The 21,484-nt window shown below is 40.3% G+C and overlaps 1 protein-coding gene and 1 long non-coding RNA gene across 3 annotated transcripts in view; one reads left to right on the forward strand and one right to left on the reverse strand.

Moving 5' to 3' along the window:
• Positions 1 to 4,587, forward strand: part of LOC144612765 (uncharacterized) — a 41,901-nt gene extending 37,314 nt beyond the window's left edge. The window contains exon 3 of the mRNA XM_078432197.2: positions 4,023 to 4,587. Within this exon, the coding sequence (XP_078288323.2) occupies positions 4,023 to 4,195 (173 nt within the window). The 3' untranslated portion in view covers positions 4,196 to 4,587. The remainder of the gene's footprint in view (positions 1 to 4,022) is intronic.
• A 13,810-nt stretch (positions 4,588 to 18,397) lies between these two features.
• LOC132683326 (uncharacterized) overlaps positions 18,398 to 21,484 on the reverse strand; it is a 50,099-nt gene continuing 47,012 nt past the window's right edge. The window contains exons 4-5 of one of the 2 annotated variants that reach the window (XR_013549772.1): positions 21,281 to 21,410; positions 18,398 to 18,471 (exon numbers count right to left, since the gene is read on the reverse strand). This is a non-coding gene — a long non-coding RNA (uncharacterized LOC132683326). Of the gene's footprint in view, positions 18,472 to 19,548; positions 21,126 to 21,280; positions 21,411 to 21,484 lie in introns of those variants that run through there. The other variant, XR_013549773.2, reaches the window with a different exon arrangement.

Raw genomic sequence — 21,484 nt, forward strand, 5'->3', positions numbered from 1 at the left:
TTGTCTATTTCAGCATATCCAAAATATCATTTCAATGTATAAACTATAATGAGATATTTTATGATCTTTTCTTCATACTAAGTATTTGAAATTTGCTTCAGTACATCTCATTTTGGACTAGCCACATTTCAAGAGCTTAGCAACCACATGTGACTAGTGGCTATCATATTGGACAATGTAGTGTCAGATAATTCTCTAAGCTGAAGAGAGAACTCAAATAAGAGAGCAAGAGAGAGTGGTCCCAAGAGATGGCTGATGTCCCAAGAGAAGGGGTTGAGAAGGAGTCATGATGACTGATAAAATTCCCAGGCAAATGTTGGGAATCTGAGAGCAGAGGGACCTGTGCTCACTTCTCAGGTGTTGACATGGTAAACAGAAAAAGGTAGAAGTGGCATCCAGATGTGTCTAATACAGCCCCCCCTCCCCCCTGACAAGTCTTCCACGGTGCCCATAGTTTCCAGAATGGCACATCCAACAATTTTCCAATCCCTAAGAAGGATGAAGACATGGCTCTGGGAGAGCCATCACAGTCAGGGAGCTACAGGTTTCCAGGACCAAAGATGATAGTAATGTCATAGACATAGCCATGAATGGCAGCCTGGAGGGCCATTAGCGTCCAAGAACCCAACACTTCACCCTATGTCCCTAGAACTTAGATGCCACTCTGGGGAGAGAGAAGGGAAAGGACAAAATTCTAAATTCATGGAGTCTACCAGAAATGATGAAAGAAACCAGAAATACACTTATCTGCAGTCTACTGAACTATATTTCTGCTATCAAGCAGAATGGATTCTTGAAATAGAAATTTAAGTTGAGTTACAAGTTAAGTTCAGTTTTGTGAAATAAAAACATAGGTCTAGCTACCCTGGACTCTGTGCAAAAGAGAACAGTAACTACCAAGAGAGTGAAAGCATCCCTCAAAGCACAACCAGCAGCTTTAAAGCCACCTGGCAAGATGCCTCCATCAAAGACCCATGCCTAGCTCAGCAGAGAGATTGTTGGCCTAGGAGGAACACCATGACTAAGTCTTTGCATGCATAATTCATTTGACCTGGCCTTTTTTTCCCCCCTCCGTTTCACACCTATTTCTTTTCTGCAGTCTCCATTCTGACTCCTGGAATTGTCCCTTCCTCTTTGTGGGTGCTCCTGGGAGAACAAGGAATTAGCAGGGAGAGATTTTACAATTCCTGTGAAACTCCTGGATTTTGGTACTTGAGATTAGAGATAGGACACAATAGAACACAGAGAATTTCTCTGTCTAGCTCTCCTTTTGATTTGATTGGCTTCTCCAACTTACACTCCCGGCTTCAAGATTCCCAGGTTTGTGGCTGGTTTTCTGCTTGACACAGACCTCGTTAAGACCTTTTTCCAGGGCCAGATTCCTTGGGTACCAAATTCAAGGAGGCATTCACTCTCTGGCTGCCCCTGAGAGCAGGCACCTTCTTAAATTTTGCATCCCACGTACTCACTGCCTCACCCTCACCTAGGCCCTGTCACTTTCTATTACCTAGAAATAAAACAGCTTCTGGCACCTGGCCTCTCCTGTAGTCTGTCTTTGTGGACAGCCTTGTTCCCACCTCAGTGTCCCAGGTCTCTCCCAAGCAACCACATCCCCCTGGAACAATGAAGAAATTGCAACACAGTCGCGGGTCAACTCCGGGTAACATCCACTGGGTGGGATAAGTGGAAATTGCTGGGAGAGCTTTTTTCCCCCCTTTAAATTGTAGAATTTGGACAAGAAGAGGCTTTAATAATCATGTAATTTTATGTGTCTGCTAATATTCTGGATTTTGAGACTTTTTGTTTGTTTTTTTGTTTGGAGATTCTCGGAAGTACTTTTAATGAAGGTATTTCTGTAATGGGTGATTTAGAAAGGAAAAGTCATTCCCAGGACCGTTACCAGTTGGGAAGACCGTCAAATTCATACAACCAAGTCAGTCCCAAACTGGAGCCCCCAGTAGTCAGTGACACAATAATCAGAGCATTGGTAATAAAAGAGTCATAGTTAGACCAATATGTAGTGGACCCATTTATGTTTCTCTGATTGGATTCAAGCAAATATCTCCCTGACCATAAGGATTGGATGGGACCAAAAGAAATATGAAAATAAATAATTCAAAGTTAAAATTACGAAATCTCCAGGGGACCAGTTTGAAAGAACCAAAATAAGTCAAGTAGAGTATGTAATTCTATATCCATGTTACATTAGAGACTGACATATTATTGCTCAGGGAGTCTAGTATAGCAGTTTTCCTCCAAACACTAGCAACTGGGCTCTATATTTAGCTAAGTAAGTTTCTCAATCCTAGGAAATCCATTCAAACATGACAGTAATGAGTGAGCAGTTTTTTAACATCTATCTACTCTATATATTATGATCTAATAACGTTCAGGACTTGCAACCTTCAAAGTATTTTGTAGTTACTTGATAAAATATCCTTCACCAGCCACCTAAGTCTATAAATTACAACATTAGATTGGTGAGTATCTGATACACCTAGTAATTCTGGATCCCCAGTCCAATGACTACTGCATATGGACTGCCTCACTCCCTGTGCCAAGAAATGAGTCAATTAACTAATCTGGTGACAGAAACAACATTTTATTAATTCAATTTTTTCCTTGTTCTATAAAGACTAAAGTGCATCACACTAGAGCCATCAAACAGAAATGTTTGAATTTGTGTTTACACTTTAGATATACATGTTAAGTTTCTCAGCTGCATAAATTTATTTTCACTGATTCCAGATTTCCCAAAAAATCTGACCTTCCATAAATATTTTCAAAGACATAATTTAATTCAAAAGATTAAATAAAACTAGTTGTAAAATAGCATCATAATTAAGAAAACATTCTTAGCAGACAGTTCAGAGAAAAATCATCTGCAAGGAAGACTGCCAATATTTGTCAAGTAATGAAATTCTCTGTCTTCCAAATTATACCTCAGAGAAATTAGCAAATATCTCATCTGTAAAATTACCAATAAATCAACCTAAAGATTATTGCTCAGATTCTACCTAATAAAACAAACTAGTGCTTCTGTTCCTGGAGTTTTATTTTTCTGCTCCTAAATGAACAGGATGACACAGCTTCTTAAACTCTGTTGGTGCTCATTTCCTTTGTAGCTATCAAAATTATTGTCAAATTGTCACATGACCTAATATGAAATTTTAAATAAAGTTGGCATTTCATTTATAATATGCTGGAGAGTCTGCTTCTTAACTACAAATTCAAAGCCTCATGAAATCAAATATAAAATGCCATGGTCTTATTTATTAGCCATACAGCAAAGATTCACTACCTTCTCTTAACTGTATTATTTTTCATCCAAATCAAAGACATTTTCAGCTTAGTCATCAGAAAGGTTAAAAGATGGAAGCTCCTCTGGCCAAGAGTGAGCAATAAAGTGAATTTTAAAATATTGATTTAAAAACAGGGGCCATGTTCAGGTGGATCTGGCTAGAAGTCAAATACAGGAGGACTTCCGTTTCTGGGGACAGCAACAACTTTTCTCTCACATTTATTTACCATCAAGCCTTATGTTAACACAAGAATTTGAGGGAGCAAACCAAAATAGTAGCAAGGAAGTCTATTGTACATGAAATAGCATTGTGTCTCTTATTTTAAAATCAGTGCACAAATTAGGGGGCACCTGGGTGGCTCAGTCAGTTAAGTGTCCAACTTCGGCTCGGGTCTTGATCTCCCAGTCTGTGAGTTTGAGCCCCGTGTAAGGCTCTGTGCTGACAACTCACAGCCTGGAGTCTGCTTTGGATTCTGTGTCTCCCTTTCTCTCTGCTCCTCCCCCACTCACACTCTGTCTCTCTCTCACAAATAAATAAACATTAAAATTTTTTTTAAATCAGTGCACAAATTAAAGATAAGGATGGAGAGCTAAAGCAGCTTTTTATCAATTAACTCAAGGACAAATACTTGAAGAGTAACTGGAAAATAAGGTGAGTCAATTCTGGGTAATAAATTGGAACTCTAGGGTTTTTTTGTTTTTGTTTTTGTTTTTTTTTAAGGCACTTCTATCACTGATTTGTTTGTGAAGTGGGTTTTCTGCAATCATAGGATGAGTGCAACTGTTAAATGTTATCATCCAAGGAGCAGAGTTTCTGTCCTAAAATCGAAGACTGCTTCAGCTCTCCCTTGGCTGTGTCTGCAGAAAGTCACTGTGTCACTCTGGCCAAGGTAATTAATGTATCTACATCTTATTTTGCGTGTCTGTAAAATGTTGGTCTCCCAGACTAGAAAAATGTATTTGACAATAATTATAAAAGGCTTTGCAAGTCTGATGTGCTAGTTGCATGCTAATAATAATGATTACAAATGAGGATCCTTCAAAAGAAGCATAGAGAAAAAAGGAAACTACTTTGGGGTTCACTTGAGAATGATTGAGACCCAGAAAGAAAGTGATTCAAATGTTCATAAGCCGCTAGGGATTCAGGGGGAGCAAACTCTTCTTTACTTCATTTCAAAAAGCTACATGGGAAAAACAGAATATAAAGGGAATTATTTATGCCCTAAATAATGATGCCTTCCACTAATGCCAGTGTATATGCATGTGTGTGTGTGTGTATGTGTGTGTGTGTGTGTGTAAGTGTAAAATGACCACATTTTAGTTAATATTATATTTTAAACTTTATTTGGAAAATCACCTCTATTCTCTAAGTGACTTTGCTCCTTTTGACCACATCATTATTAGTTTTGATAATTTCACAAGAACTGTTATAACAGGAATATCAATATTAATTAATTCCAGTTAGAGAGCTATGCAAAAATAGGTTGGGATTGAAGGAGTGTGGACTTTGGAGTCAGACAGACCCAAGTTAGGAAACTGGCTCTGCTGCTTGCTTGCTGGCTTCATGGCTTTGGACAAAATACTTAACCTCCTGAGGCTCAATTTCCATGCCTGTAAAACAATCAACAATACCTCCGGCATTGGGCTGTTGTTGAGGATTACATAAGATTACGTTTGAAAAGTAACCTATTCAGAGCCTGGCTGTCCATTAGTCAGTTAAAAATAGTAACTGTTCTCTTTTAACTGCATGCTGTACCTACATGAGCCTAAATGATCCCATTTGAGACAATCTTGCCCAGCAGTTGATTGGCGTTTAGAAGCAGATCAAGACTTCTATCACTGCAAGTGCTATCAAGAACTCTTAGGCACAGTTGTTCTTCTCATGATAGATTCTAGATTAGTACTTCGTGAATTTTACATGGGATCCCCATTTTGTCAGTTTTCTCAACGCAGTATCATTTTTGTGTGTGTGTCTGTATGTGTGTGTATAAACATACACACATATAGTAAGTACATATATGTTTATTATTATTTTTTTGATAGAGAACCACTGACAGCCTGTGGAATATTTCATTATTTTCAGGATCTTACAGATAGGAAATCTGAGCTTAACAACTTTTCTTCACAGATGAGGAAACCAAGGCCCAGAGAGTTTGGGCATGTTCAAAGTCATACAGTGCTAGACTTGTGAAAACTCTACCAATCTAATGTTCTTTTAGTGCCTTTAAATAAAACTTAAAAAACATATTGCTGCTTAAAAAAAAAAGTTTTCTGATCAGAGATTTTACATGTCCCCTTGGTAGAAATCATATGTTATCGTTTTGTTCACACAGGAGTTAGCAGAATTCTTTGGAATAGTGAGTGCACAATACATATATTTCAAATGAATTAATGGATTTTTCTTATGGCTATAGTGTGTGTGTGACTTTTTCTTTTGGGAAGTATAGTTCAACAAAATTGGATTTTGTTGTATATAATGGTTACAAATTATACTAAGTTTATGATGACATAAGCAAATGAATAATGGAACAGTTATCTGGAATTTTAAAAAATTATCTGGCATTTTATAAAGGAAGACTGGCTGCCAGCATGGATGATACATACTAAAAGCACCTTATTCTAAAGAGTGAACGTTATGTTTCTGTACTTAAATGAAACAGTTGCCTGAAAAATTTTACATTTCTTTTCCTATCTACACTGAGTCTTAAACTATATCTCTGTGAGGTCACCCATCTTGATGAAAACAGGAAAATAAGAAACCATCAAGATGTTGATATAATCACAGCATAAATGAAAAACTAAGCATACAACTGCAATCAGAAAAGTTATACCTATTGACTTGTGTCACAATATTATATTTACATAGTAAATTCACACAGTGGAGCCATTCCAACTGTTGCAATACTGAGCAGCCTCTCACATTCATGATTTTGAAGATAATGTGGCAACATGAGGAAAAATGTTTGTGTTTTAATATATCACTAGGAAATCAGTATTCACTGTGACACAATTTTATAGAAGAGAATTCTGCAATGAAAAGGGACAAAAGGAGATATACCAAAATAACAACAGTAGCTGTGTTAGGGTGGTGGCAATATGAGTACTTCTTTCTTATTCCTAGTTATATTACCTCTATAACAAAAAAAGAAATTTACAAGTGCACAGAAAATGAGTTCTATAAAAGAAAGTATAGTAAACATCTGGTATTTGTAGCAGTCCTAAATTTTTTGAAACCACCCCACATTTTGATAGCTTCCCACATGTGACTTCTGTCTTCCCAAAGTAAATTCTAAAATTAAACATTTCCTGGGGCACCTGGGTGATTCAGTTGGTCAAGCTTCCGACTCTTGATCTCTGCTCACATCATGATCTCAGGTTCATGGGACTGAGCCCGCATAGGGCTCTGTGCTTGACAGCACGATCCTACTTGAGATTCTACTTTTCTCTCTCTGCTCCTTTCCCACTCGCATGTGCGTGTGCGTGCACGGTTCCTCTGTCTCCCTCTCCCCCCATTCTGTCTCTCTCAAAATAAATAAATAAACTTAAAAAAATTAAATTAAACACTTCCTAATCTCCCTTGCCTCTGAGTCTAGGGTGAATTTCTAGAACTTAGTTTTCTGGCTCTCCATTGCACATATCAGAAACTACCTGAAGAACAGGTAGTGTCCAGATAACCATTCTGCCAACACAGGTGACTTCAATGTCATTGTTGGGGGGGGGGGGCAACAGTGGGAGCAGTAGCTTCCCCATTGCAACAAAGACAGTTAGATTCTAGGTGGTAGCTTGGCCTGGCACCTGTTCCTCCAGTCTTTCCAATGATTACCTGGATTTTCGTATTTCCCTTAATAAGTCCCTTCTCATTTAAATGATCTAGAGTTGATTCTTTTGTCTATATCTAAGAATGCTAACAGATAGAAAAGTGGGACTGGAATCACCTGGGAAACTGGAATTCACCTGAGAAAAGGTGAATGAGGGGTAAAGCAATTAATGAGAAGATCATTCTGAACTTGAAAAGAACACTGTGATCAAATAAAAGATCTTTAACATTTAAAGACTGTGTAGAAGAGAGCTCCCCACTGATCCAAATAGGAGTTGGATGTAATGTGAGCAAGAAATAAACCTCTGTTACGTTAGGCCACTGAGATTTGTGAGTTAATTTGTTACCATGGCATAGCCATGATAAATACACAACGGAATCTAAAATGGGATGTGTTTAATGATCAAAATAAATAAGTATATAAATTCAAAAGTTTTGTATGGCTAGGAAACATTTTATCTAATAAAGCTACATCAAATAAAGAACGGATTCAGGATTTGTCATCGTTTTGCATCAAGTAAAGATATCTGGGCTTACCTGAAAGCAACAACAATGTAACACATTATAAAAAAAATGTAACACATTATAAGAAACTTCAAATATTAAATGATCTTAAAAACAACAGATAGGTTATGCTTTTGAATTCTTACACTACAAAAGGTAGAATTTGTGATGCATATTTCCTTAAAATAATCCTCCAAAAGCCATATACAATAGTAAAAAAGCAAACCATATTTACTTATTGTGAGATTCTTGATTGTCTGAAGAAAGAAGTGTGAGCAAATTGCTAACAGGATTTGTTGAAATTGCTTCCAGCAAAACTAAAGGAGACGTGAATGCTACTCTCACTTGAACACATTCATCAATGTCTACTTGCTTTTGCAGCCCTTTTCCTTTTCAAATGTCTATCTGGACTGTACCACAATACTTTTTCTACTCAGTAGTAAATGACCTTTATTTCATAAAATGTGTGGTGTTCTTTCACCTGAAATAGCCACTGACAAGGTTATTTTTTATTTGTCCATTATACCCTGCACCACCCTGACTGCACTAAGTGATCTGGGCCACTGAGCCAACACTGGCAGAAGGAATCATCATCACAGTTCTGTAGTTTGAATATTCTCAATGTTCAAATGCCCTAATAAATGATCCTTTACTATGTCTTAAAGAGTGTAAAGGGTTTTTGTTTTGTCTATGGCACAGAAGATCAAATAAGAGAAAATGGGATTAAAGTAGGAGAGATTTCTATTAGACATAAAGAAGAATTTCCAGACTGCCAGAGTGAAAAAAAGACTGGAATGGATTATTGAGGAGGAATGCCTGGTCTTTTGTCACATACCTCATTAAGAAAGACTAACTTTTCATAAAGGCAGAAGACTAGGTCAGATACTCTCCCACAGTCCTTTCTAGTTCTGTGGTTTTATGATCATAAAATCAGTATGATCATAATAGCACATCAGAATTATCTTGGTTTCTCTGGCTTTCATTTATATCATTCGTTGTCTCTCCTATTTGCCATTGACTGGTATTGCTGGGGGATGATCTATGCCCCTTCCCTGCCAAGTGAACACACACATGCACACCACAGAAGGAGGGTCAGATAATTCTGAACTCGAGTATTTCCATAGACAGATTCCAAACTGTATGACTGTGGTAGAGGAAAGAAGTACACCACTGCCCTCCTTATCAAACCGATTCATCCCTGAGCATGGTCCATGAGCATAGGCCTCACTGACCATCCTTTGAGGTTGTTCCCCCATGGATGTTCCCATGGGGATGGAAAACATCCCCATAGATGCCTTATCTGCCATCATACCACCCTCTTCTCCCCCACCCCTATGATGCTCTCACTTTGTTTCTCCCTCTGTGTGGTCCCCACCTTCCCTCTTCAGCAGTGGCCCTTCGCCAACACCATCAAGCTTTTGCCCTCTTCCTGTGACCTGGAAGTCCTTTTAGTCCCTGCCATAAGCAGGAGTCACCACCTTTCTTTGTTCTACATGTTCCTGCTGCTGGATGGGAAAAGAGGGAAGGTCTACGGCCTGAAGGTAGACATGTGGTCAGAAGGACATGGGCTGCCGAGATTTCTTTTCTATTTCTAACCCCCCACCCTCACCACTTCTCTGCTTTGGCCATTTCATTTAAAAATTCAAACATCTTGCATCAGATTATTAATCTTCTTCCAGTACTTCTCAACACATCCATATATGGGAGTCATATTCGCCTTGCTAATATAATGTATTATTATCAGTCAAAGAGAACCATTTTTCTCCCAACTTTGTATAACATTGCATGACCCTCTTTTATTAACTAGTCTTGGGACTAGCCATTGCCCTCTTCTAAGAGTCGAAGGCAAGGCAACCATGCCACATGTGTAAGGTATTATGTAAGCTGCAGAAGTCAGCAAACTGTGGCTTGTGGCCTGTGAGCCACATCCAGCCCACTGCCCATTTTATAAGTAAAGTTTTATTGGACACATCCATGCCCATTAATTTACCTATTGTCTATGATTGCTTTTGCTCTACAACAGCAAAGTTGAGTAGTTATAGCAGTGACCATATGGTCTGCAAAGACTAAAATATTTACTCTATGGCTCCTTATAGAAAATTTTGCCAGCCCCTGATAGAGTGTATCACATTTACAAGGAAGGTCACCTCAACCTAAAAGATTGCTCTGAGCTGCTGATTTAAGGGGTTTGGATTGTTTCTTCTTCTTTTTTCTTTGAATAGGAGATTTGTCCTTTTGAGAAGTGCATCTTTCATTTTTCTTTCCCTATATCCTGCTTGCCTTTATTGTAGCTAAAAGAGTTATTGTATTTAAAATGACAGACTCTATCAAATCAACATTTGTCATTACCAAATGTTTAACTTAGATGGGCAAGTTCACAAACTTAAAACCTTGGAGTGTCTCGGGACCCCCTTCCCTCATCTCTCTATCCATATCCAGCTAGTCACTAAGTTCTATTGAGTCTACTTTCTAAATGTCTCCAGCATTAATCCCGCTTTCTATACCCTACTTAAAGACCTTATCTCTTACAGAACTCTATCAGTGGCCTCCTCCTCACTCTCCCAGCCTCCAAGCCATCCAACCCCCACCAAGTCATTCTCATTTTATGCATAGTGCTCACTCACCCTCCCCAAACCCTCACCACAAGTACAGCTCTTTCCACCCACACTAGTCATTCTCACCACATGCCTACCACTATTCTCAGAATTAGGGCTTCTAGATTATTAAATGGCACCACTGTTTACCTAGTCATGCAAACCAGGAACCTAGGAACCATCTTTGATCTGTCATTTTCCTTCATATTCCACACCTAATTAGTCACCAAGGCCTGTCAGCTCTATCCCCTAAACTTTACAGTCATTCTAACAGAGATAAAGAGTTAAAATGACACATTCCCGGCCCAAGTTAAGTATCAACTGAAAAGTAAACACAGAAGTCACACAAACATCAATCAAAAGATGGCCTTTAAAAATTTTTTTTAATAAAAAAATTTAAAAAAATTTTTAATGTTTATTTTTGAGAGAGAACAAGAGACAAAGCACAAGCGAGGGAGGGGCAGAGAGAGAGGGAGACAAAATCCAAAGCAGGCTCCAGGCTCTAAGCTGTCAGCTCAGAGCCCGACACAAGGCTTGAACTCACAAACCGTGAGATCATGACCTGAGCCGAAGTCAGACGCTTAACTGACTGAGCCACCCAGGCACCCCAATATGACCTTTTTTAAAATATTTTTTTTACGTTTATTTTATTTTGAGAGACAGAGCACACACAAGCGGGGAGGGGCAGAGAGAGGGAGAGAGAGAATCCCAAGCAGGCTCGTTCTGTCAGTGCAGAATCCGACATGGCTCAATTCCATGACCTGTAAGATCATGACCTAAGTGGATATCAAGAGTTGCATCCTGAGCCACCCATGCACTCTAAAAAGATGACCTTTATCTTTATCAGTGAAAGAGCTGTTATTGATGACTCATGCTATCTGCAGGTTGAATGCATCCTAAAATTGTGAACCTGCAGCTAGACAGCCTTCCTACCCAGTCACAAGCTGTGTGGGCCACCTTAGACCCCCTGTGCAGGGCAGAGAGCTGCTCTTGGAATACTCACAGAATGCAAAAACAGGGTGGAACACATGTGTGCAGCAGGCAGGCAGATCTCCAGGAGCCAGGAGGAGGGAGACGGTGGAGGAGCCTGCTGGCTTGGCCAGCACTGATCATGCAGGCAGTGGCAGTAAGTCTGACAAGTTCTGGGAGGAGTGAGTGATGATGAGGAAAGACCAGAAAGTCATAGGAAAGAAGATTCCCCTCCTCCAACGTTCTCCACATTTTTCTTCTCTTACTCCATTTAGTTTAACCATTAACCAGTGGTGTGGCTGCCCTCTGGAGACAAAGTTAACAATCTACCTGGGCAGTCCTCATCCCCCACTTTCAAAAGACTATTCCCCCAACACCAGCTGCAACTCTTCCGGGATGCTGGTGGGCAGTGTTTTATTTTTAACTCCGGAAGGCTCTAAAATGGGTCAGAATAACACATTAATTAAATTAATTCTAAAACCTGCATCCAAGGCTTAAAATTCTTTCTATATTCTATTTCCCTTCCCAAATTATTCCAGCCACATTGTCCAATGTAGTTTATCAAAGGTTTGGCAAAGAAATAAAATAACAACATAAACACATTTCATAAAAATGTCATCAACATACAAAGTCCTAAATTTAATCTTAACTGCCTTTTTTAATGGATTTTCCTGGGAGGAAATTGAAGTTAAAAATTAAATTCCATGCAAATTAGTCCAAAGATTTCAGAGGTCAAAAGAATTAAAATGCAAAATCACATTCTCTTGCACTTGTAAGTTAAAGATCCAAAGAAATTGAAGTCCAGACTTCATCCTCTCTGATTTCTTATTTCTGTCTACTCTCAGCTAGAAGGGTCTTTGCTGCCAAGTAGAGCTGGGGTGTCTTTGGCAGCTACAAGCTGGGCTATGTTCTGTGGAATGGATATAGATCCTCTAGGGTGCATACTGACTGCGTCTCCAGGATGTCCTGTATTTAAAGGCTCCAAGACTTAACAACACAAAAGACTATCACAGCAACCCCCGAAACCACCAAATCTAGAAAAACAACTCAATTGCGTTATCACAAGTAGGATGATGTTTCCAGAGCCCTGAGTTAGTGTCACTAAAGACCCTAGCAGAGGGATGCCTGGATGGCTCATCAGTTAAGCGTGCAACTTCAGCTCAGGTCATGATCTCACAGTTCATGAGTTGGAGCCCGGTGTTGGGCTCTGTGCTGACAGCTCAGAGCCTGGAGCCTGCTTTGGATTCTGTGTGTGTATCTCTCTCTGCCCCTGCCCCTCTCGTGCTCTGTCTCTCTCCCTCTCTCTCTCTCACAAATAAATAAACATTAAAAAAAATTTTTTTTTAGATCCTGGCAGAGATTCAATAGTAGTGGACAAAAGGAAGTGACATCAAGAAAATATCTTAGTTTAACCTCTTCATGATGCCAGTGAGTCCAGGCTAGTTATCTGAAGTATCTGGTATCTGAATTTACACAGAATCAGGTTCAAACTCCCATCTGGGAGTTCATTTTGACGCTATGTAGTGTCATATAGGAGGGGTGCTGAGGCTCTGCTGATAGTCTTCTTTTTAAGATAGTAGCATTTGGGACGTTACAATCTTGCACAGTTAGAAATTTGCGTTGATGGCAGCCCGAATCACCAGACTTTGTTTGACATGCCCCTGCCTTTCTACATGTTCATAATCTCTGATTTCCTGTTTTCCCTTAGCTCATATTTCTGGCATCCCTATGCCGAACTAAGTGTAGGCCTCATCAACAACTCATGAGCAGGACTTTTTTGGTCCTACACCACAGGAAGTGCTTCTATAGCTTCTTGCTATTAAATTGCTTAGGATTATAAAATCTCTCTAGGAAGGAGATTTTTGCTTAGTTGTCATATTTGATTCAGCTGAAGAATTACTCTTAGATTCCTGAACCAGATTATTGTTGATGCTTCAGAGCTTATGTTTCTCATGGTCTGTAGGAATCAATTCTTCCCCCAATGGGTTCCTTGATTCGCTGTTTCCTCAACTTTGGTATATTCCAGGTCTCGAACAGCATTTGCATCTGGGACATCTTTAACTGATGCACTAGTATATGCCTATACTGCTTCATTCCCCTCTGCCATTACCCTGCTGCTGCCACAGAGGCTGTAGAATCTCTAAAAGTTTAACCTACTTCTTAAATTGAATCCTCTCCTTTATTAACACACACAGGGCTAAAATTGAGGGCCTTCCTTTCTTTATTTTCTCTTTGCCTTCTGGCCCAGAAAATAGTTTTTCTAGCATATTCCTCTGGCATTTGATGTATAGATGATCCCTTAGTGAGGGATATGAAATCCATAATTTCTAAGGCAACCAGAAGCTTCACCGTGTAAACAAATCTTGGCCACCTTCTCCTGCCCATGTTGAATAGTTGCACTTGGAAGATATTTTCCCATCAAATCAACATCTAATCTGGGCCTGGGGGCACCTGGGTGGCTCTATTGGTTGAGCACCCAACTCTTGATCTCAGCTCAGGTCTTGGTCCCAGGGTTGTGGGATCGAGCCCCACATCGGGCCCTGTGCTGACAGCATGGAGTCTGCTTGGAATTCTCTCTTTCCCTCTCTCTCTCTCTGCTCCTCCCCCCCCCCCCAATAAATAAATAAACTTAAAAAAATTTATAATCTGGGCCTGGACTCTATCGATTATTATTCTGTTTGACTTCCATTTTTATGTTTCATCTCTGACGAGACTTCCCTTAGAATGCCAATTCCATAAGTTTCTCTGACATGTGCCCTCAAGGTATAGGCAGGACCTACTTGCCACCTGTATTAACTGTCTGTCTCTGAATCAAACTCATGTAACAGTGACTTGAATATATTATGCTTATCTTCCTGGTCTTCCCCTCTCAAATCTGTCCCCATTCTTTGTGACTACTTGGTAGAACCACCCCAGTCTTCAAAAGGTTATTCTTCAATGCTTTTAGTGTTGATTCTTCATCTGTTCTTTTCAGAGGAGCCTCTCCGTTCATTCTTGAATTTGGTTTCTTAGGAGCAGGGACTCAGAGATTTTACCTCTTTTTTTTTTTTAATGGGCCTAATCATGACTCCTAAACTAATAATAATTAAAAACATCTTTACCTTTTCTAATACCCTTGTTATGAACAATCAGCCCCACCCCCCCACCCCTCCCCAGTATACCTCCTATTCCTTTGGCATATATCCTTTCTTGTTGCCAAGAGCTTATGTTGATCTTCCTATATGTCCAGTCTCTCCACTGAACTCTCATTCTGTTTCTACTGTGGATTGTTTGTGTCCTCCCCAAATTCATTTTAGATCCTAATGGCCAATAAGATGGTGTTTGGAAGTGGTCATCTTTGGGAGGTGACTAAGTCGTGAGGATGGAACTCTTCTAAGTGAGCTTAGTGCCCTGTCAAAAAAGGCCCCGGAGAGCTCCCTTCCACCATGTGAGGTCATAGTGAGAAGATGGCAGTCTATGGACCAAGAAGCGAGCTCTCACCAGACACCAAATTTGCCAGTGCCCTTATCTTGGACTTCCCAGCAATCAGAACTATAAATTTCTGTTTTTATAAGCCACCCAGTCTATGGCATTTTGTCATAGCAGTCTGAACAAAGAGAGTTTCCTTTAAAAGTTTTTGCTCTTATAGTCAGACTAAACCATAAGTTTCAAATTTCTCCTTTGTTGTCTGAAGAGACTTCATTACTGGGGATGGAGGGCCCAGGCACAGGCCTTTGAGTTGTTTTTGTACCTCAATTCCCAAAATAGCACATTCTCTTTACTTTAAGAGTTCCCATTCCTGTATATGAGCTTATTAATAAGATTTGGCATATTTTTATCGGTGAGATTCGCAGTTTGGATCTCCAAAATCTGTAGCCATGGTCAGGACTGGTGTAGTAAATCCAGAGCCACTTGAAGCTACATGATAAAGCTGATTTTTAAGTCTATGGATGAGCCACATGAATATTAGTTGTGCCACAATTTTCTCCCTTGGGCTCAAAACAGTATAAAGTATAATATTTCAGACAGTTGACCTAGCACTGCATACTTTGAGCTGCCAATGATGATGTAAAGCCAGAACCTTTTCTACCATCCAAGTTATTGTCATTTCTTGCCTGGAGACAAGAGATAGTCTTGTCTGCAATAGTTCCCAACTCATCTCCCTGCCACCATTTTTGCTCCCTAATAGTCTGTCTTCCACATAGCTGCCAGAATAGCCTTATATAAGGTCACTAAAAACTTATATGAGGTCAAAAAAAAAAAAAAATCAAGAAATGAAAAGATAACCCACAGAACGGGAGAAAGTTTTTGCAGATCATATGTCTGAGAAGGGCCAAGTATCTTGAATATAAAAAGAGCTCTTACAGCTCAACAATAAAAAGACAAATAACCCAAGATAAAAATAGACAAAGGGCTTAGGTAGACATTTCTCCAAAGAAATATACAAACAACTAAAAAGCACATGAAATGACTCTCAACATCATTAGTCATTAGAGAATTGACAAATCAAAAGCACAAAGAGATGTGACTTTATACCTACTAGGATGGCTCTAATCAGAAAAACATAAAATAACAAGTGTTGGCAAGGATGTGGAGAAATTAGAATCCTCATACATTGCTGTTTGGAATATAAAATGGCTCTTTCTCGGAGCAGCCACTTTGGAAAGGAATTTGGTAGTTCCTCAAGAAGTTACACACAGAATTACACACAAAATGATCTAGCAATTCTACTCGTAGGTATATACCCAAGACAAATGAAAGCACATATTCATAAAAAACTTGTACACAAATGTTCATAGCAGCATTATTCATAAAAGCGAAAAACTGAACCAGCCCAACTGTCCATTAACAGATGAATGGATAAAATGTGGTCTATACATAAAATGGAATATTATTGTCATAAAAAGGAATGAAATACTATTACATGCTACAACATGAATGACCTTGAAATATTATGCTAAGTGAAAGAAGGTTGGCACAATAGGCTCTATGATTCCATTTATGTAAAAATGTCCAGAATAGGCAAATCCATAGATTTGAAAAGCAAATTACTGTTTGCCCAGGGCTGGGGAAAGGGGACGAACTGCTAACAGGTACGATGTTTCTTTTTGGAGTGGCAGGAATGCTCTGGAATTAGTGATAATGGTTGCACTCATTATGACATGCTAAAACCAATGAATTGTACACTTTAAAATGATGAAGTTTGTGTTATATGAATTATATCCTTTTTAAATGTTTATTTATTTTGGGACAGAGAGAGAGAGAGAGAGAGAGAGAGCACGTGCAGGTGGGGGAGGGGCAGAGAGAGAGGGAGAGAGAGAATTCCAGGCAGACTCTGCACTATCAGCACAAAGCCCGACCTGGGGCTTGATCCCATGAACTGTGAGATCATGACCTGAGCCAAAATCAAGGTTGGACACTCAACTGACTAAGCCACCCTGTGAATTATATCTTAATTTAAAAAAATACTAGTTAGGAAAAAAACTTAGATCATGATTTTCTACTGGTTAAACTCTTCAATGACTTCCTATGGCACTTACGTAAAATTGAACCTCCTTACCTAGCCCTATAAGGCCCTATATGGTATGACCCCTGCCTGCCTTTCTTATCTCACCCCCCCATCACTTCCCTCACACCCATCCTCCATTTATATTACAGTGCAGGCTAACTGGCCTTCCACTTCTGGCTCAGGTCTTTACACTTAATCTTCCTCCTGTGTAGAATATTCTTTGCCCAGGGCTTCTCATGGCTGCCTCTCACCATAGAGGTCTCAGATTGTCACCTCTTCAGCAAGGCTTCCCTTACCATCCCCATCACTGCCTTATTTTCATCACAGCACTTAGCACGATCTGAAATTATTTGTTTACCATAAATTCTGAGAGCAGAGATTTTGCCTGCCTAGTTCACTGCTATCACCCAAGTTCTAAGAATGATGCTTGACATAGAGTAGATGTTTATAATATATTTTGAATGAATGAACAGGACCTAATTTGTGTACATCAGATATTTAGACATTTTGATGGTATTTGGGGGCTGTCAGAGCTGCACCTGATTTGAATGAGAACCTCAGGGGGCCCCATTGAGGCCAGGTGTACAGTATCTAGGGAGGGGAGAAAGAAACAGGAGGAGTGGAGAAATGTGCCTCATCATCACTTCCAAATACCCAAAGACAAAATTTTGTAGAAACCATGATAAAACTGCCCTAAGTTCAAGAAATGAGTTATAGAAATCTTGCAGTGTAATTCACGGTTCTGTTTATTCCCTGAGAGGAGATTTGGGGCATACATGCTTGATATGAATTCACTGGAGGACATCAAAGGGAGGATGACTTATGAGATAGCACCATGACTGTTCCTGTAATTGCAGCTCAGCCTAGCTTCTGGCTTGGGCTTTGATCCTGGAAGGAGCAGTAATAAAGACCACTGCTTCTGAGCACAAAGCACATCTGTTTTGGGGCCCTGGAAGAGGGTAGGCCAGGAAAGAAGGGTGGGATGACAGCCATTAAGAATGGAATTAAGGTGGGGTGCCTGGGTGGCTCAGTGGGTTAAGCATCCAACTTCGGCTCAGGTCATGGTCTCATGGTTCATGGGTTCGAGTCCTGAGTCAAGCTCTATGCTGACAGCTCAGAGCCTAGAACCTGCTTCGGATTCTGTATATCCCTCTCTCTCTGCCCCACCCCCCTCGTGCTCTGTCTCTCTCTCTCAAATACAAATAAACATTTAAAAAAAAAAAACAATGGAATTAAGGAGTAAGCATGAATACGCCTATGTTGAGGAGGTGTCAAGGTAGTGGGAACCACAGGGCTGACCTTAGGAGCACAAATGAGGATGACGAGAGCCAGGAAAACACCCTCTGAAGCAGACACCCTAAAGTTTCTATGAAGGATCTGAGGACTGGGATCTCTGCATTTTGCTAGTACAGACTGAGCCACACACTGCTATGTCATCAGTATGACCTAGGGAAATGTGGTTACACGTATAACATAGGGGAAAATACTCATATTCCCTCATTCAAATGAGGAACATATTCTGCTTTTATCCTGAGATCATCAATGAATCATATATGACATAAACTAAATGGAAGCAACATTGGGAGGAAAATCCATCTGTCACTGTATCTTTTTGTGAGTCTAATCATTAGGCAAAAGGAAATGCTTACCTCTAAACTAGGCCAGGTGGAAAAAGGATATACAGATAATTTAGACTTAGACGATGAAATGAGGAGAGAACTTACTGAGGCAGGAAAGAAAAGGCTTGGAGGGATGAGAAGGTGAGGTGATGCAAGGAAATAAAAGGCTAGTTCCAACCCTGTAAAATGGAAAGAATAGACGTGTAAGCTTGAAAAGACTTTATTTAAAATCACTTTGAACAATTACATATAAAGTATTGAAAATAAAAGTGATTTTTAGATGGCTTCAATATAAGAAAGTCAGAACATGATGTGGCCCAGCTTGCCCAGACTCATTGAGGTAATATCTAAGCATGTCTTAGATTATGAATTAAATGCATTTCAGGCTGTAAGAAGGAACCCAGTACTGGCTTGTGCAGATTTGAATTTCCAGAACAGCCTGCTGGGTGGCCTCCACTGTCAAGCCATCTCGCACACTCCATTGCCTAACTAATCTGCCTGAAACAAGCCTGTAATCACTATAAAACCTTCAGCACCTTCCCACGTCTTACTAAATCCACTCTGAGCTCTGCCTGGCCCTCTAGTCCGACCTTACCTGTTCCGTCTTCCTTCTTCCTTTCTCTCCAGCACACACCCCTCTCTCAGACCTGTCTCTCCACTTGTCCTGCTTCTGGACCTTTGCCCAAGAGGCTGCTTTGGTCAGAAACATATGCTATTATCTGCCTGGCCAGATGACATCCTTCTGTCCAGGTTGAGCTTCCTTTTCAATTCTTCCATGGATCTTTCTTGATTGTCCTTTTCTTTGAACTCCTCAAACACAACTGTTCAATTATATACTGCTATATATTAGTCATTATTCTTTCTTTTCTGAGAGACAGAGAGAGAGGGGGGGAGAGAGAGAGAGAGAGAGAGAGAGAGAGAGACAGAGAATGAGTGGGGGAGGGGCAGAGAGAGAGGGGGACAGAGGATCTGAAATGGGCCCTGCACTGACAGCAGAGAGCTGATGCAGAGCTCAGACTCATGAACTGAGAGATAGTGATCTGAGCCAAAGTCGGATGCTCACCCAAATGAGCCACCCAGGTGCCCCATATTAGTCATTATTCTTTTACATGTTAGCACCAGGAAATGGAGGAAAGAGAAGAGAGAAATTAATAACAGAGAAGTGTGAAATCCCCATTTTAGATTCCAATTTGGAGGTGGGACTTTGGCAGAGGATCGAGGAAGTACAGCAGAGTGGTCCCAGAAGCCTTTGGTGCAGGAAAGGAAGCAGAGACAGTTGTAATGAGCATCCTGCTTTCCATATCACTTGGCAGTAACATCTTAAGTTTTAAGTTCAGCATCACGAGGAATAAGAAATTTAACCTGTGAATGTTCTAGATAACGGAAGCTTATCATGCAAATTATTGGGCCCCATTCCAGACCTACTGAATCAGAATCTCTGAGGTTGGGGCCCAGAAATCTGGGTTTTAATAGCACTCTAGGCAATTGTGATGCACAATAATGTTTAGAGAACCAGTGCTTTAGAGCATAAAACCTTAAACATTACTCACTATATAAAACTATTTTTTTAATGTTTATTTATTTTTGAGAGAGAGAGAGTGAGACACAGTATGAGCAGGGGAGGGGCCGAGAGAAAGGAAGACACAGAATCTGAAGCAGGCTCGAGACTCCGAGCTGTCAGCACAGAGCCTGACACAGGGCTTGAACTCATGAACCATGAGATCATGACCTGAGCCGAAGTCGGACGCTTAATCAACTGAGCCACCCAGGTGCCCCGCATATAAAACTATTTCTATAATATATGGCAAACATTACTCACTATATAAAACAATTTCGTTAGCATATGACATACTTCCTTGCCTTCTGGAACAGAACAGGCTAAACACAAAGTGTTTGTTTCTTGTGGGGCCAGAGTCACTAGGACAAACATTACTTCTTGCCCAGTGTCATTGTAACAGGCAGCACACCAGACAGAAAACTCAGGCACCATGCTGTTAGGGCCCCAGCCAACCAGGTCACCTCATTGGAGCAACTCACAGCAACTGTCATCTGAGTCCACCATCTGGGCTATTATCTACAGCTTGGGGCTCTATGAAAATAATATAGACTAATAGAAACTGACTGAATCACAGTATAAAAGAAAATGCACGTGGTTCACTAATTATACCCACACCAAGTAGTACAATGAATACGGCGCAGAGGTGTTTTGTGTGCCATATTCCAGTGTCTCTACACCAAAGGAGTGGTGGAGTTCTTAGTCAACTCTTGGGAGATGTTTCTGTTCTCAACTGTATTTCACTTACTCACTTACGATCTAGGCTTTACTGATCTTCCTCCAAGGAACGCCATTCTTGCTACACACCAAGTTTGCCTAGGAAAACTCCTTCCTTACAAGTCATTAAAAGTTCTCAAAATCACGGGGCTCCTGGGTGGCTCAGCCCGTTGAGTGTCTGATTCTTGGTTTTGGCTCAGGTCATGATCTCACAGTTGGTGGGATCAAGCCCCAAGTCAGGCTCTGCCCTGACAGCACAGAGCCTGCTTGGGATTCTCTCCCTCCCTTCTTTCCGCCTCTCTCAAATAAATAAACTTAAAAGAATTCTCAAAATCTGCATCTGCACTTGCTCAAAGTTCAGATTTTACTAAGGTATCTCCCTGGATGATGGCTATGGGGGGTTAGCTTTCCTTGAACACATTGTGCTGACCTGCTACCAGCTTCTTACTTCCAGGGAGCGGCAGCTTTTCCACACTCACACCTTGGTGTGTACCTCCGACCAGCATCTTCGTGCTCTGCCCCTACTGAGGGCTTCAGCGAGATTTACATCCAGTTCAGTTCCTTTTGGGAAGAAATAACTTCCAGTTGAGTCCAAACTGAGCAAGATTTCCTTGGATTTGAAGGTAGATGCATATGGAAATTTGACAGATACTGCCAAAATGCCTCTCAGAGGAGTTCCCCAGAAATGTAGTTTGCCTGTTTGCCCACAGCCTTACCAGCAGAGACAGAAATTTCTTTTTCCTGTGGATGTCATGATGCCCTGTGACATCTTCACATAGTAATCGCCATTAGAAGAGCTTCAGTCATCTCTCTTCAGATGCTGACTCTTCCTCTCATTTTCTTTTTCTATTTAATTCAAAGAATTGAATTGAAAACTTACTTTGAAACTAGTTCTCACAAGTATAAAATCACAGAACTTG

This window comes from Panthera onca, chromosome C2, assembly GCF_046562875.1.
Source record: "Panthera onca isolate mPanOnc1 chromosome C2, mPanOnc1 haplotype 2, whole genome shotgun sequence".
NCBI classification, from domain to species: Eukaryota; Metazoa; Chordata; class Mammalia; order Carnivora; family Felidae; genus Panthera; species Panthera onca.